Here is a 16,893-nt window from a genome sequence, read left to right as displayed (position 1 = left end):
AATTAAAAATCAAATTATAGGGGCCCCTGGGTGGCTCAGTTGGTTAGGCGTACGACTTCGGCTCAGGTCATGATCTCACAGTTTGTGGGTTCAAGCCCCGCATCAGGCTCTGTGATGACCGCTTGCCACAGCCTGGAGCCTGCTTCAGATTCTGTGTCTCTTTCTCTCTCTGCCCCTCCCCCACTCACACTTTGTCTCACTCTGTTTCTTAAAAAAAAAATAAATAAATGTAAAAAAAAATTTTAATAAATCAAAATAAAAATCAAATTATAAATACATAAAACGTTGCCCACATCATGTAACTAGATTAATTTATAATCTAATGAAACTAGAGAGCACTTTTTAAAATATCAAAAATCCCATCTAAATAAACATCTGAAATATTCACACAAATTCAACATGATATAATTCTAAGTATCTTTTGATGGGATCTCTGGAATAAATTCTATCAAAATTAACTCAGAATGTTTCATGGACAGAATGGAAGTGGCTTCAAAGAACTGAAAAAAAAAAAAAAAAGCCATGCTACTTTAAACAAGGAAATAAAATTTAAGTGAAGCAGGTGGGGGTGAACAAAAAAGAGAAAGTGAGTTTACTGGCAGTATACTTAAATAGAGTGGTTAGTTCCAGAGAAAACAGTCTTACTATTAAGAAAAAAAGTACTGGGGCCTTCTCTTTCCTCTGTCTTTCCATGCCACCACAATGGTGCTCATGAATGTCCTGGCAGATGCTCAAGAGCATTAACAATGACAAAAGAGAGGCAAACGCCAGGTTCTTACTAGGCCATGTTCCAAAGTCATCATCTGGTTTCTAACTCTGATGATGAAGCATGATTACATTGGCAAATTTGAAATCACTGATGATCACTGAGCTGGGAAAACTGTTGTGAACCTCACCAGCAGGTTAAACAAGTGTGGAGTGATCAGTTCCAGATTTGATGTACGACTCAAAGATCTAGAAAAATGGCAGAATAATCTGCTCCCAGCCTGCCAATTTGATTTCACTGTACTGACAACCTCAGGTGGCATCAGGGACCAGGAAGAAGCAAGAGGAAAACACACAGGAGGGTAAAATTCTGAGATTCTTTTTCTAGGGATGTAATACAAGCATGCAAATAAAATGCCTCAATGTAAAACAAAAATAAAAGTATTGTGATCTAAATAATGTTTAAGAAAGTAAAATAAAAGTTAAAACAAGAGGGGCAAGGAGGGAAGGTAAAATAAAAGTAAAAACCTGATTCTATCCATTATACTAACTTCTCTGAGCTCCAAACCAACCTGACTGTAATTTATTACTCAGTCACTTCAACACTGTTCTTACAAAATACCCTAGATTTTGTCAGCACCTTCATGATACCATACCCACTCACAAAACCACGACTCATCTGGACTCCAGTACAACCCGACCTTGGACACCTTACTTAACTACTCCAAGCCTATTTCCTTATTGGTAAAGTGAGGATTATATCACTTACTTCATATGTATGTAAATGCAGTGCCTGAATATGTTACACAGTTGACCCTCAAATAACACTGGTTTGAGGTCCACTTAGAAATGGATTTTTTCTCTTTCTTATGATTTCTTAATAACCTTTTCTCTAGCTTACTTTATTGTAAGAATACAGTATACAATATATATAACATACAAAATTATGTGTTAACTTTGTATTATCGATAAGTATAATATCGATGTATTATCTAGTCAACAGTAGGCTACTAGTAATTATGTTTTTGAGGAGTAAAAGTTACACATGGATTTTTGACTGCTTGGTAGGGATCAGCACTCCTAATTCCTACATAGTTCAAGGGTCAACTGCATATTAGTTCTATTCTCCTTATCTACTTACTGTCCTTATCAATCAACTTCACTACTTTTTTTTCTATTCCTAACCCACATGGTTACTACAAACTTTCTCGACACATTTAAAAACCATAATGTGTATCAAGAAGTAACTTTCTCACCAATGTTCCTCAAAAGATGCTATCACCAAACACAAGTATCTTCTTTGAAGCACATGAATACTAGTCCAGAGTAAAGCCTGCAAAAGAGATCACTCCATCCTCTGAACCACTGAAACATTTATTAGTTGAGCTATTCAATTCAAACTTAGCCAATATTTTTTTACTATGCTATACTGATGTCTCCTGACTCCCAGATCAATAAATCCCCAAACAAAAGTATTATATCTTCGGAGCTCCTTACATCCCAACAACTATTGAGTAATATGTACTCAATAAATGGTGGATTATCCAGCTCCGAAGGCCTACTCTAAACATTTAGTTTTCCCCCTTCCAAAAGGCAGTAGTTCTCAATTTGCTAAAATGAGAAAGGAAGCAACTCTTTTCAGTATCAGCTCACATTACTTGTTTCACTATCCCCCAATACTTTCCACTTATACATCTTTGCTTCTCTCATTCAGCCTGTTCATACTTGCTTCTATCTACTCAAATGGTACATGTAATCAAAGCCAAATTCAAGTGTCAAGCATAAAAGCTTCTCAGATGAATCTCACTAGTTTGAACTTCTAACACTTTTATTTTTATTTTTTTAAGTTTATTTACTTATTTTGAAAGAGAGAGAGAGAGAGAGAGAGAAAATGAGCATGAGTAGGGGAGGGGCAGAGAGAGAGGGAGAGAGAGCATCACAAGCAGACTCAGCAATGTCAGCACAGAGCCTGACCTGGGGTTAGATGTCACAAATCATAAGGTAACAACCTGAGCCAAAATCAAGAGTCAGACACTTAACCAACTGAGCCAACCAGGCACCCCTGAACTTCTAACACTTTTAATCTATACTAACATTTCCAAAAAGTATTCCAAGGAATATTCCTATGCTTAAAGGTATTAATACACCATCTACTAATTTTGTTAATACTCACATTATATATCTCACTCTTTTACAGTCATTCTAAATGTATATTAGCACTCTAAGGGTTCTGAGAAGTCCTAAAGGCCCGAAGATATTTTAACCTAGCATTTCTAAAACTTATGTTATGATGGAACATTTACTTTAACGAACAGCAATTAATTTTGAAGCAGATGAGCATCCTCCAAAGCATAATTTGGGATAGTCTGGGTTTTATTTTTGTATGCTTGGCAATTAACTATATTTTTTATACCTTTTATACTGTCATTAAATTTAAAGGTAATGTGGTTGTTTCCCACAACTAAACTGGAAGTTCCTTAGAAGCAAATACTATTTCTATTACTCTCTTTTATTTCCTACAGTGTCTAATACATTGTAGATAATCAACAAATATTCACGGAATCACAAATGGTGAAGACAATCCTGATTTTATTCCATGTACTCACTAACTTCACACTTAGCCTCCTTTTCCTAAGGCAGAATATAGTGCTGTGGGTACAATGGATATTAAAAGAACTATAAAGAATCATAATCTATACCAAGACCTTTCAATTGAAGATCTTTCAGAACTGCGGTTAAGTATTTCACAAAAGTAAGAAATCTCTTAACATACAAATCTTTAACTGATGATTTAAACGTACATGTAATGGAGTGCCTACCCTCACTGCGACACATATGTAGGCATGTGCACACATAAAGACGTGCACAAACACCCCACAAAAGTACCTTTTCGGACAGTTACTGATTTGTAAAAATGCTTTATGTCCACAAAAGAGTGATCAAAATGACGAAGAAACGTTACAGTTATATAATGAGCTGAAGGAAATGGGGAAGGCCTTGGGAAAAAAAAAAAAATGGTGAAGAAAGAAACAAGAAGTATTGTTGAAAAGGCGATTACCCAGGTAAAAATGAAGAGAAATGGACCAACGAATGATTAAAAGTAGAGGGAGACTGACTTCAGCTCAAAATAAGAACTTTTAATAATTAAACATGACAAATGTGGAACGGGCTGCTCAAAGGAAGTGCATTCCCATCACTACAGATAAAAAAGCACAGACTGGACAATTCACTTGGCAGGAATGTTGCAAGAAAAAGTGAATGTCAGATGGGAAGTAGGACTAGAAGCCTCTTAAGATTTTTCCAGCACTGTATCTCTGGGGGCCCTAAAATATCCATCTTGCTCCAACTCACTGAAGCACCTGCTCCCACGGGCACTGCCAAAGGGAGAGAGAGGAAAAAAGAGATGTGTTCCTGTCATTCTAACCAGGACTTCAGAATATATGTCCTGTGAAAACAAGGCCATAGAGAGTAAACACTGTTCACAGAAATAGTACCACACCACAGATAAATATAGCTTTTACAAACCTAAAGGTCAGTCGACAATGTTTCTATGATAAGATGCATTCCACATTCAGAATTAACTTGAAACAAATTTTTGAAACATATCCTGATCCTGAGGTAGCCTACGTACATCACCTCCCGTACCATACAACTACAATTTCATGGATGTTAGTTTTGTTTCCCTACAGCGTAAGTTCCTTGTGGAAGGGAACTATTGTTTATGTTTGTATTCTCACACAGGGCTTTAGAATGCTTCTTAAGAATTTGTCTATACAGGGGCGCCTGGGTGGCGCAGTCGGTTAAGCGTCTGACTTCAGCCAGGTCACGATCTCGCGGTCCATGAGTTCGAGCCCCGCGTCAGGCTCTGGGCTGATGGCTCGGAGCCTGGAGCCTGTTTCGATTCTGTGTCTCCCTCTCTCTCCGCCCCTCCCCCGTTCATGCTCTGTCTCTCTCTGTCCCAAAAATAAATAAAAAACGTTGAAAAAAAATTAAAAAAAAAAGAATTTGTCTATACAAATAGAGTTTAGGCTCAACAGAAAGTCATGAAATTTTATAACTAACTAGGAACAGAGAACTGCAGTGAGTTCGGGCACAGACTACTGAAGTTCAAATCCTGCTCAGACTGGCTCCCTGTGTAATCTGGGGTAAATCATTTAACCTGTCCAAGCCTCAGTTCTCCTATCTGCAAAATGATGAAAGTGAGGATCACAGAGAATATTGAGTTGATTTTATGTTAAGTACCGCAATTTCTCCTTTTCCTATCAAAATATTAACACGACTAACGTGACGAACAAATTATATAACTGAAACTATGATAATGAAATAAAAATTTGGCTCTGGGGCAGAAATTGGCTTCTTCCAGAACTCTCCAAAGTAGTTCAACAGTCAAGAGAGACCAGTGATTTTTCTGCAGCAGAACAATGGTATTCTGAACCAGTGCCGATTAACCCAACTAGTCACACAGCTCAACATTTCTTCCTGCGAGAACCTGTCCCCCTTCTCTCCTTTGCACTCTGAAGGCAAGATGCACCTAAGCTTTTCCCCGTCTAGAACATGATTACTAGGCCCCGCGCCCCGCTCCCCACTCCACGGAGCACGATCAATCCTACTGCACTGACAATAAGATGTGGCAGGCTAGCAATTTCCTCAAGGGAATACATTCGAGAGCCCCACGAATCCACAACGTACCTGAGGCTGTAGAGTCAGAAGCCCCACAAAGAACCGCCCCATCTAACTTAAGTGACAGACGCGCTGCCACCTCATCATCGCCTAGTTCACGGTCTCGGCTGATACTCAGCCATGCCTGCGCGACACAAAATGAGCAGCCCCGGCCCCTGACACTATCTCTCGCCAGTTATCATTTCAACCGCGTACTGCCTCCAACTTCTGCAAAAGCTACAGCGAGCGACCCAAACCCACCTGGGACAGATGCTTCTCCTCCAAACGCCAAGGCAGCAATCCGGGCGCATGCGCATTCCGCAGGCATCGTTCACGTGACTGAAAGTAGCTGAGTTTTAGCACGCTCGGTATTTGCTTAAAAGGCCTTAATGTGAGTTAAGGAATGCCCCCTGTGCGCATGTGCCAATGCGCAGCCCGCTGGGAATTGTAGTTCTGCCAGTAAAACGCTAGAAGGAAACCAAACTGTGAACTGTGTGATCCCCGCCCACCTCTGAGCCGCTCTCCGCAATGCTGGTGCTGTGGGTGTTGGTGGTCGCAGCCACAGCGCTGGCAGCCCCAGACCCCGGGGCAGGTGGGCAGAGGCGAGGAGCTGCTGGGGTTTGGCCCGTTGCACCCAACGTGGTGCTAGTCGCGAGCGACTCCTTCGTAAGTACGGAGAGGCAAGGGAGGGGGCGTCCCGCTCCAGACTAGCGACCGTCCTACAGCTTTTCCTGTGATGCAAGCTTTGAGGAGCAGAATCTGAGACTTCCAAACGTATTTTCCCCGAGGCAGAGTAAGAATTCCATTTTATTTTGAGGTCCTACGTATGCACGTACACCACATACATTTAAAACAATACTCCAGTAAATAAAATGTACTCTGATAGTATCTTTGCAAAAAAAAAAAAAAAAAATTAATGCTGGCCTCGACCCACTAAATTATTTTACGACTACTAATATACTTTCTGTCCATACTCTCGTTTGTTTCGATAGTGGGGGAAAGTAACATTCTGCATCTCCATAAAAAGGTGTTAGCTTCCTAGCGTTCGTTTCCCACTTCATCTCAAGTTTGCAGGAATGTCAGTACTCTTATCACCCAGGTTATCTGATAATCCTGTTAGTGCTGATTTAAGTGCAATAGTTGTCATTTGATCCACTCCCCCTTTTAACAAAGAAATTGTGTGCGTGTGTTATTGCTGTTGTTTAATCCCAGACTTCAACAGTTTTTGGTACTTCCCCAAGCCATCATCCGAAAGAATACTACTATCAACATTCCCTGAAAGTTTTAGTATAATCCATGATTTAAAAACTACTGCTTGGACAAATATTAGGTTAAAAGTGATAAATCTAGTTTATTATCACTGGGTGTTACTGTGGTCATGTAGATTGTTGGTGTTAAGCATGTCTGCACCAAAGAGTGCTTTTAATCACTGTATTCTATTGGTTTTCTCATTGATTAACCTGTGAAGATTAAAGTCACATAATCTGGATATGCCCATAGGACTTGCTGAGAAAATTATTAAAAGTAATCTTTATGATTATCTAAATTTAGGGAACAGGCAATATTGGAGATTAACATGAAAGAGGTTTCTTAGAGAGTGCTCCCGAGATCAAAGGGAAAGGAAGAAAGAAGGATTGTATAGAGAAGTTTGAGTTCTGTTACTGTCTCAGTAGAAGCCTCAGATGACTTTATGGGTAATTCTCAAACTAGTAAAATGTTTCAGAACTGTTTCCATTTGGGGTGAGGGGATCCAGGGCCTTATACCCTCATGTTGGATGGCCATTAGTTGTGCGCTGCTCCCGGAAAGGGACATGATTTTGGTCCAGGCAACTGTCTTTAGCAGCAGCAATCTTTCTTTCCTAAAGGGAATTTGAGTGGTGTATCACAGAATTCTAGAAACTTCCAAAGATGACAAATATTTTTTTCCACTATAGTATGAATACATAGGTTTTTATATATTTGTGTTTAAATCCTTTGCATTCATTATACTTACTAATGTTCAAACTGTCCTATATTTGGTTTGTGAAAGACACTTCAGGTTGTTCCTGAGTCCTTTTGACCCATTCATAATAATCTTTAGCAGCTTCCTTTGATAGACTTCCACATCCTTCTTGTGTATTTCCTGTACTATCTTGTGTGTAGAGACTAGAATCCAGGTGTTCCCATTTTTCATTGCTTTCAGACCTTTCCAGTGGACAGATCTAGAAAGTATATGTATTTATTTATTTTTAATTAAAAATGTTTAACGTTTATTTATTATTGAGAGACAGAGAGACAGACCATGAGCAGGGGAGGGGCAGAGAGAGGAGGAGACACAAAATCCGAAGCAGGCTTCAGGCTCTGAGCTGTCAGCACAGAGCCCGACGCGGGGCTCGAACTCACAAACCATGAGATTATGACCTGAGCTGAAGTCGTACGCTCAACCGACTGAGCCTCCCAGGTGCCCCGAAAGTATATGTATTTAATTTGATTTTTGCACTTATATCTGTTTTATACTATTTTGGTTTCTAACTACATTAATGTAATTGTTTACTTTATTAAATATATGTATATGTTATATATACTTACACATATTTTATACACATTTGGGTAAAAATATATAATATATAAGCATATACATAGTATCTAGGGCTCCAATCACCCTTACTCTAGATCACTAGTAGGGGAAAGGTTTAATGCCAGGAGAGACAATCCAAAAGACCAGACAAGTTTCTGCAAAGCAAGCAGAAGGAAGGAAATAATAGCAGAAATTAATGAGTTAAAGAGTATTATAACAATAGAGAAAAACAATGAAACCAAAAGTTGATTTACTGAAAATATCAACAAAATTGACAAACCTTTGGCTAAACTGACCTAGAAAAAAAGAGACAAGACCTGACTTACTAAAATCAGGAAGAAAAAGAGGGAATATTACCTTACAGAAATAAAGAATTATCAGGGAATACTGTGAACAACTGTACGTTAACAAATTAGATAATTTAGATGAAATGAACAAATTTCCAGAAAGGCACAAACTACTGAAAGTAACTCAAAAATAAAAACAATCTGACAGACCTATAACAAGTAAAGAGATTGAGTTGGTGATTTTAAGACACCCACAAAGAAAAGCTCAGACCCAAATGGCTTCACTGGTTAATTCAACCAAACATTTTAAGAAGAATTAATACTGGGGCACCTGGATGGCTCAGTCGGTTGGGTGTCTGACTTTGGCTCAGGTCAGTTTGTGAGTTCAAGCCCCACGTTGGGCTCTGTGCTGACAGCTCAGAGCCTGGAGCCTGCTTCGGATTCTGTGTCTCCCTGTCTCTCTCTGCCCCTTCCCCACTCATGCTCTGTCTCTCAAAAATAAATAAAAATGTTAAAAATATTTTTAAAAATAAAAAATAAAGAAGAATTAATACTAATTCTTTTTAAACTCTTCCAAAAAATAGAAGAATGCTTCCAAATTATTTCTATGAGATCAGTGTGTTGCTGATTTCAAAGCCAGACAAATACATCACAAGAAAACTACAGACTAATATATCTTCTTAATATAGAAGCTCCACAACAAAAATACTAGCAAGTCAGGGGTGCCTGGGTGGCTCAGTCAATTAAGTGTCCGACTCTTTATTTCAGCTCAGGTCATGGTCTCACAGTTGTGAGATCAAGCCCCACATAGGGCTCCACGCTGGGCGTGGACCCTGCTTAGGATTCTTTCTCTCCCTCTACTGCTCGCTCTTTCTTGCTGTCTAAAAAAATAAATAAAAATAAAATACTACAATTTGTTTAAAAAACACTAGCTAGTCAAATTTAGCAATATACATAAAGCATTATATACCATAACCAAATCGGATTTACCCCCAGAATGTAAGGTTGGTTTAATATCTGAAAATCAGTTGTTTTATAATACACCATGTTAATTGAATAAAGGGCAAAAGCCGCTGATCATGTCAGTAAATACAGAAAGAACACTTGACAAAATTCAACAACGCTTCATGATGAAAGCACTCAACCAACTAGAAATAGAATATTCTTGACCTGTAAAGAGCATCTGCAAAGACACCATAGCTCTAATCACCTTAAACACATTCCATATTAGAAACTTCCCCAAATGGGTCAGTTATCTTTTCCCCCTCTTGCCCATCCCCACCACTCTACACTTTCAATACAGATGAAGTCCTTGTGCCAGTCACAGAAATGCATAAAGAAATCACTAACACGGATTTTAATATGATGCATGAATTACTGGTAAACTGCAGTAGTCATCTGCAGTGGTAGTTACACCAGTTTAAACGGTGCCTACAGAACTTGGAGTCCTCAATCTTTGAATTATATAGCATCACAGTGCTTCTGCCATGTGATCTCCTGCTCCAGTCCTCCCACCAGATTAGTCTGGATTTGTCTAGATTCCAAGAAGTGACCACAAATGGTTGTTATCCCCTATGTCCAAAAGATTATAAGAATAAAACATGTAGGCATTTCGGATTTCTGAAGATAAGTTTCTAAGAATTTAAATTTGTGGATTTAAAGAAATTCTTATGAGGGAAGAATATACACTTTTATCTTGGGCCTCCTCATTCATTGTTCAGGAAATCAGCAGTTATTTACTTAGAATTCAATGATACTCCTGTTGGAAGTGGTTCTTTATTTCAAGATACAAGTATGCTCTAATTTTTTACATCTAAAAAAAAAAATGAACTTTAATCCCCCATTCTCCTATAGCCAATAGTCCATTTCCTGACATCCATCCTATTTTTCTGTTCACCTTTGCAAAATCACTTCTTAGAAGAGTTTTATTTACCTGCTGTCTCACCTTCCATTCTCTTCCCCATTCTAGTTTAGCTGGCTGTTCCTACCACTTAAAGTGCCCTTCAGATCACCACCTGTCTCCATACAACCAATACCACTGTGCACTTTCTGGCCTTATTTTAGGTAGCCTCTCAACACGGTTGACATTACCTCTTTCTTGACACACTGTTTTCTCTTGGTTTTCATGGTCTTATATCATCTCCCTCCCTCTTTGGCCATTCTTTGTTTCCCACCTCCTCTTATTTGGGAATCCCCAGGGTTCCTTGCTTTCCTCCTTTTCACTTTTTTCCTAAAAGCTTTCATTCAGTAACATCGTTTTCAATACCATGAATATGCTTAAGATTCCCAAGTTTATTTCACCAGAGTAGACTTTCCAAGCTCCAGATTCCTCTCTGTAACCAACAGCCTACTTTATATACCCATTTGGAAATCTCAGCCATATCAAGGGTTTATGTATATCCCATATTTGGATGAACTCATTTTTAAAAGTGTATTTTTACTGAAATTCATAGTGAAAATATATAATAAATACAACTCCAGGCCTAAAATATTCTTTTTTCTGTCTTTGCTCTTTACCAAGAAGATTTCTTCAATTCCAAAATGCATAACACCTCTTCTACTCTTCATGCTTATTTATCCACAGTGGCCAAGACATCTTCACTTATGTCCAGCCTAAAGAATTGCTGGACTTTTCTCATTCTTTAGGTCTTGCACTTCCCAGAGAAACTTTCCCTATTCACTCCATTTAAAATATATATCCCTCATTATTCTGTATCTTAGGGTTTTTTTTTTTTTCAAAGCACATATCACAATTTGTAATTTTTTTTTAAGTTTACTTATTTTGAGAGAGAGAGAGGGAGAGAGGACGAGTGGAGGAGGGGCAGAGAGATGGTGAGAGAGAGAGAATCCCAAGCAGGCTCTACACTGTTAGTACAGAGCCCAATGTGGGGTTCAAACTCATGAACCATGAGATCATGACCTGAGCCAAAGTCAAATGCTTAACCGACTGAGCCACCCAGGTGCCCCCACAATTTATAATTATTAATGGTTTGTTTACCAGTATATTTTTTGCTTCTCCCACTAAACCATAAGCTTCAAGGGCCAGGGACTCTGTTTCTTTTCACCATTCAATTTCCAGATCTTTCACAGTACCTGGCACACAGTAAATGCTGAGTAAATATTTATTCCATCAATCCATCATGCCCCAAAAGAACTTTCCAGAGAGTCCTTTATTATATTCAAATGAATCTGAGTACAACACTAAATTCTTAATATTATGATACTAGTAACACTATGCTTGGTTTATCTTTTTTTTTTTTTAACGTTTATTTATTTTTGAGACAGAGAGAGACAGAGCATGAACAGGGGAGGGGCAGAGAGAGAGGGAGACACAGAATCTGAAACAGGCTCCAGGCTCTGAGCAGTCAGCACAGAGCCCGACGCGGGGCTCGAACTCACGGACGTGAGATCATGACCTGAGCCGAAGTCAGATGCTTAACCGACTGAGCCACCCAGGCGCCCCTGCTTGGTTTATCTTTTGAGGATCCTTAGGATCATATTGAAGTCTTTTGCTTACTTGTGAATTTTATGGTTAAAATTAAAGGAAATAATTTTATTCTTTTCTAACACAATCAGTATTAATTAAATTTCTTTATTCCAGGATGGAAGGCTGACATTTTATCCAGAAAGTCAGGTAGTGAAACTTCCTTTTATCAACTTCATGAAAGCACATGGCACCTCCTTTCTGAATGCTTACACAAACTCTCCAATCTGTTGCCCATCACGTGCAGGTATGAACACGCTCAAGATTAATGGAAGTGGCCACACACATAAAAATGTTCTCACAATTTAAAAGATTATGCCCCAAAGTAGTATAGTAAGTTATATTTTTCATCTAATTAAATTTTTTTTTAATTTAACTGATGTGTATTTTAAGGTATGTATTGAGGTTATTGGAATTTCTGATTTATTTTTCAGGAGTAGTAATTTTTATTATCCAAAGTGGTGTTGAGTTCATGTGTTACTGTTTCATTTCCTTATGATTGGTGACTAAGAATCTCTGGACTATCCAAGCAAGTGAGGAAATACTCCTATTTCCTAGAAAAGTTGTATCTTTAAGAAAATTTTCAGTAAGAATAGAGGGGGTTGGGAGGGACTTCAGAGCATACACAAAGTAGTTAGAATTTTCATACATCAGGTTTCTCTGAATTTTTCCATATTATTTCAGATTACAGACTGTTTCTCTTTAGTCTCAATTCACTTCTAACCCAAATATATTTGTTCACTTTTATTATCGTAATTTAACAAATAAGCATAGTTTTAATGGCAAAATGTCAGCAGTATTAATCCATGAATAATGGAGAAGCAGGGGAAAATGTCTTTTTTTTTTTTTTTAATTGTCTATTCTCTGATAGAGTTGTTTTCCTTCCCACCTTTCTAATGTTTAGTTGTTTGCTTTGGGGTACACAAAACACATGCAACTGTTTGCATCTGTCAGGACATTCCTGACATGATCTTCTCTGTGATTTGAGTCCCAAGTCCCTTCACGTTCACTGCCAGCACAATCACCTATGTAATTACCAGTGATTAAAAGAAACCCAGATTAAAGGAAACCCAGTACTCTAAATGATATTTCAGTGAAGGCCCAGGTATATTAAAACAGTTTTGTATTTTTTTTTTTTTCTCTGTTGAGCAAGTGGAATGAGCAATGGACTAGGGTGCGGTGTTGTCCTAGATTCTAATCTTCAGTGGGCCAAGAAAGTCACTTAGTTTCCTTATCTACAAAAGGTTGTATATGCCTTGTACCTCACAGGGTTGTTCCCAGCATCAAATAATGAATAAAATAATGAATAAAATGGCAATTAATGAACTCTAAAGGTTTCAGAAATGTTAGCTGATACTTTTCCTAAAAGAACTATATTTTGAAGAGTTTGAACACAGAGAAGGAACAATAGTAATACAAATTAATGTTTGTTGCATTCTTACCCTGTGCCTGCCAATATTCTAAGTGCCTTACATGTCTTAATTTATACAATAATAACATTTCCATGAAGTAGATATTGTTACTACCTCCTTTTTGCATATGAAAACAAAAGTACTAAAAGGTTAAGTAACTTGTCAAAGGTCACTCAGTCATTGGCATTATTGAGATTCAAACCCAGGTAACCCTCATCCCACTTCTCAAAAAGAAAGCATTGTGTAGGATGAGAACAGAAAGCTTATTTAACCCTACCGTGTGTACACAAAAATGGAAAGAGAAAAGGATTTTCCCCCCAGTTTTGAGATAATTGACATATAACATTGTATTAATTAAGGTGTATACAATATAACAACTTCATATATGTATATATTGTGAAATGATTATCATAATAAGTGTCATTAATATTCATCACCTCCTATAATTAAGAAGTTTTCTTTTGATGAGATCTTTTAACACCAATTCTCTTAGCAACTTTTAAATATCCAGTATTGTTAGCTGTAGTTGCCATGCTATACATTATATCCCCAGAACTTACTTATTACTGTGAATTTGTACATGTTTACCACTTTCATGCATTTTCCCATCCCCACCCCTACTTTTGACCATCATAGTCTTTTATGTTTCTATTTGTTCCATCTTTTTAGATTCCACATATATGTAAGATCATACACTACTTGTTTTTCTCTGTATGACTTCTTTCACTTAACACAATGAACTAACGTTCCATCTATGTTGTTGAAAAAGACAGTGTTTCCTTTTTTCATGACTAATATTTCTCTCTGTATATATGTTATATATATATATATATATACATATATATAAGGTAGATATAGATATAGATATAGATATAGATATAGATATAGATACATGGCATTTATGCATTCATCTATCAATGGACACTTAGGTTGCTTCCATGTCTTGACTATTATGAATAGTGCTCCAATGAACATAGGGGTACAGACATCTTTTTGAGATAATGATTTTCTCCTTTGGGTATATATACCTAGAAGTGGGGACTGCAAGACTGTATGGTACTTCTAGTTCTAATGTTCTTGAGGAACCTCCATACTGTTTTCTACAGTGGCCTCATCAATTTACATTTCCAACAACATTGCACAGGGTTCTCTTGTCTCCACATCTTCACCATGACTTGTTATCTTTTTTTTGGCAGTCATTCTTACAGGGGTGACGTAATACCTCATTGTGGTCTTGATTTGCATTTCCCTGATGATTACTGATACTGAGCCTATTTTCATGTAGCTGGTTGACCATTTCTAGGTCTTTGTAAAACTATTCATTTCCTCTGCCCATTTTTTAATCTCTCTCTTTTTTTTTTTTTTTTTTTTGCTATTCAGTTATATGAGTTCTTTTTATATTTTGGATATTAATTATCAGGTCTATGATTTGCAAATATTTTCTCCCATTCCACAGATTGCCTTTTCATTTTGTTGATGGTTTCCTTTGCTGTGCAGAAGCTTTCAAGTTTAACATAGTTCCACTTGTTGATATTACCTGTTTTGCCTTTGCTTTTAGTGTGAAATGCAAAAAAAAATATTGTCAATTCTGATGTCAAGGAGCTTGCCCCCTGTTTTCTTCTAGTAGTTTCATGGTTTCAAGTCTTACTTTCAGTGTTTAATCCATTTTGAGTTTATTTTGTGTATGGCGTAAGACAAGGGTCCAGTTTTCCCATCACAATTTATTGAAGAGACGGTCCTTTCCCTATTATATATTCTTGGCTCCTTTATTTTAAATTAATTGAATTATGTGGGTGGGCTTATTTCTGGGCTCTCTATTCTGTTTCATTGATCTGTGTGTCTGTTTTTATGCCAACATGTTTTTTTCATGGTTATACCTTTGTAATATACTTTGAAATTGAGAACTGCAATGTTTCCAGCTTTAGTCTTCTTTCTCAAGATTGCTTTGGCTATTTGGTGTCTTATGTGGTTCCATACAAATTTTAGCATTGTTTATTCTATTTCTGGGAAAAATGCCATTGGAATTTTGATAAGGATTGCCTTGAATCTGTAGGTTGCATTGGGTGGTACAGACGTTTTAATAATATCAATTCTTCCTATCTGTGAGCACAGAACATCTTTCCATTTATTTGTGTCTTCAGTTTCTTTCATCAGTGTCTTACAGTTTTTAGGTTACAGATCTTTTCCTCCTTGGTTAAAGTTTTTCTAGGTAATGTATTCTTTTTGATGCAATTATATGTGGGATTGTTTTAACTTCTCTGATAGTCTATCATTAGTATATAGAAATGTAAGTGATTTTTGTATATTGATTTTGTATCCTGCAACTTTACTAAATGCATTGAATAGTTACAACAGTTTCTTGGTGGAATCTTCGGGGTTTTATACATATATATATACATATATATATATATATATATATATATATATATATATATATATAATCTGCAAATAGAGGCTGTTTTACCTCTTACAATTTGGATGCCTTCTATTTCTTCTTCTTGCCTAATCACTCTATCTAGGACTTCTACTATGTTGAATAAGAATTGTGAGAGTAGGCATCCTTGTCTTGTTTCTGATCTTAGAAGAAAAACTTTCAGCTTTTCACCACTAAATATAATGTTAGCTGTGGACTTGCCATACGTGGATTTTATTATATTGAGCTACGTTCATTCTATACCCAGTTTGTTGAGAGTTTTTATCATGAATGAATATTCAATTTCGTCAGATGCTTTCTCTGCATCTATTGAGATGAGCATATGATTTTTATCCTTCATTTTGTTAATGTGGTATATTATGTTGATTGATTTACAGATGTTGAATCATCTTTGCATCCCTGGAATAAATCCCAGTTGATCATGGCATATGACCCTTCTAATGTATTGTTGAAATAAGTTTGCTGATACTTTGTAGATGATTTTGCACTATGTTCATCAGGAATATTGGCCTGTCATTTTCTTCTTTTGTGGTGGCCTCCTCTGGTTTTGGTATCAGGGTAATGTTGGCATCATAAAAGGAGTGTGGAAGTGTTTCTTCCTCTTCTCTTTTTTAGAAGAGTTTGGAGAAAGGGATTGGTATTAGTTCTTCTATAAATGTTTGGTAGAATTCACCAGTAAAGCTTTCTGGTCCTGGACTTTTCTTTGTTGGGAGGCATTTGATTACTGATTCTATCTCCTTATTCATAATTGGTCTTTTGGATTTTCTATATCTCCATGATTCAGTCTTGGTAGGTTGCATACTTATAGGAATATATCACTTCTAAGTCTTCCAATTTATTGGCATATAATTGTCTGTAGTGGCCTTATAATTGTTTATATTTCTGTGTCATCAGTTGTAACTTCTCTTTCATTTCTGATTGTATTCATTTCAGTCGTCTCTTTTCCTGGTAGGTCTAGCTAAATGTTTATCTTTTTGTTTTATCGATCTTTTGTTTATTGACCTAAATGTTTATCTTAATTTTATTGATCTTTTCCATTTCCTTTTTTAGTATCTATTTTATTTATCTTCACTCTAATCTCTGTTATTTCCTTTCTCCTAATGTTGGGCTTAGTTTGTTCTTTTTCTAGTTCCTAGAGATATAAAGTTAGGTTGTTTATTTGAGCTCTTTTTTCTTAATGTAGGCATTTAACTCCTACGAACTTCCCTCTTAGAATGCTTTTTCTGCATGCCATTAGTTTTGATATTTTGTTGCATTTTCATTTGTCTCAAGATATTGTTTAATTTCTCTTTTGATTTCTTCTTTGACCCATTGGTTGTTCAGTAGCATGTGGTTTAATCTTCACATCTTTGTGA

General features: G+C 36.9%; 2 protein-coding genes and 1 pseudogene across 7 annotated transcripts in view; 2 read left to right on the top strand and 1 right to left on the bottom strand.

The window, feature by feature from the left end:
* SKIC3 (SKI3 subunit of superkiller complex) overlaps positions 1–5,709 on the bottom strand; it is an 87,732-nt gene extending 82,023 nt beyond the window's left edge. For 3 of the 4 annotated variants that reach the window (XM_040448250.1, XM_040448276.1, XM_040448266.1), the window contains exon 1: positions 5,626–5,709. The gene's annotated coding sequence lies outside the window, so the exon portion shown is untranslated. Of the gene's footprint in view, positions 1–5,394; positions 5,545–5,625 lie in introns of those variants that run through there. The other variant, XM_040448261.1, reaches the window with a different exon arrangement.
* On the top strand, positions 574–1,136 carry LOC121012909 (40S ribosomal protein S15a-like; annotated as a pseudogene).
* A 157-nt stretch (positions 5,710–5,866) lies between the features above and the next one.
* Positions 5,867–16,893, top strand: part of ARSK (arylsulfatase family member K) — a 51,498-nt gene continuing 40,471 nt past the window's right edge. The window contains exons 1-2 of one of the 3 annotated variants that reach the window (XM_040448287.1): positions 5,867–6,030; positions 11,810–11,939. In XM_040448287.1, coding sequence (XP_040304221.1) covers positions 5,893–6,030; positions 11,810–11,939 — 268 coding nt within the window. In that variant the 5' untranslated portion in view covers positions 5,867–5,892. The other 2 variants (XM_040448294.1, XM_040448296.1) reach the window with 2 other exon arrangements.

Source organism: Herpailurus yagouaroundi, unplaced genomic scaffold (assembly GCF_014898765.1).
Source record: "Herpailurus yagouaroundi ecotype Mexico unplaced genomic scaffold, PumYag 29, whole genome shotgun sequence".
In the NCBI taxonomy this organism is placed as follows: Eukaryota; Metazoa; Chordata; class Mammalia; order Carnivora; family Felidae; genus Herpailurus; species Herpailurus yagouaroundi.
This window is presented reverse-complemented; position numbering and strand designations above follow the sequence as displayed.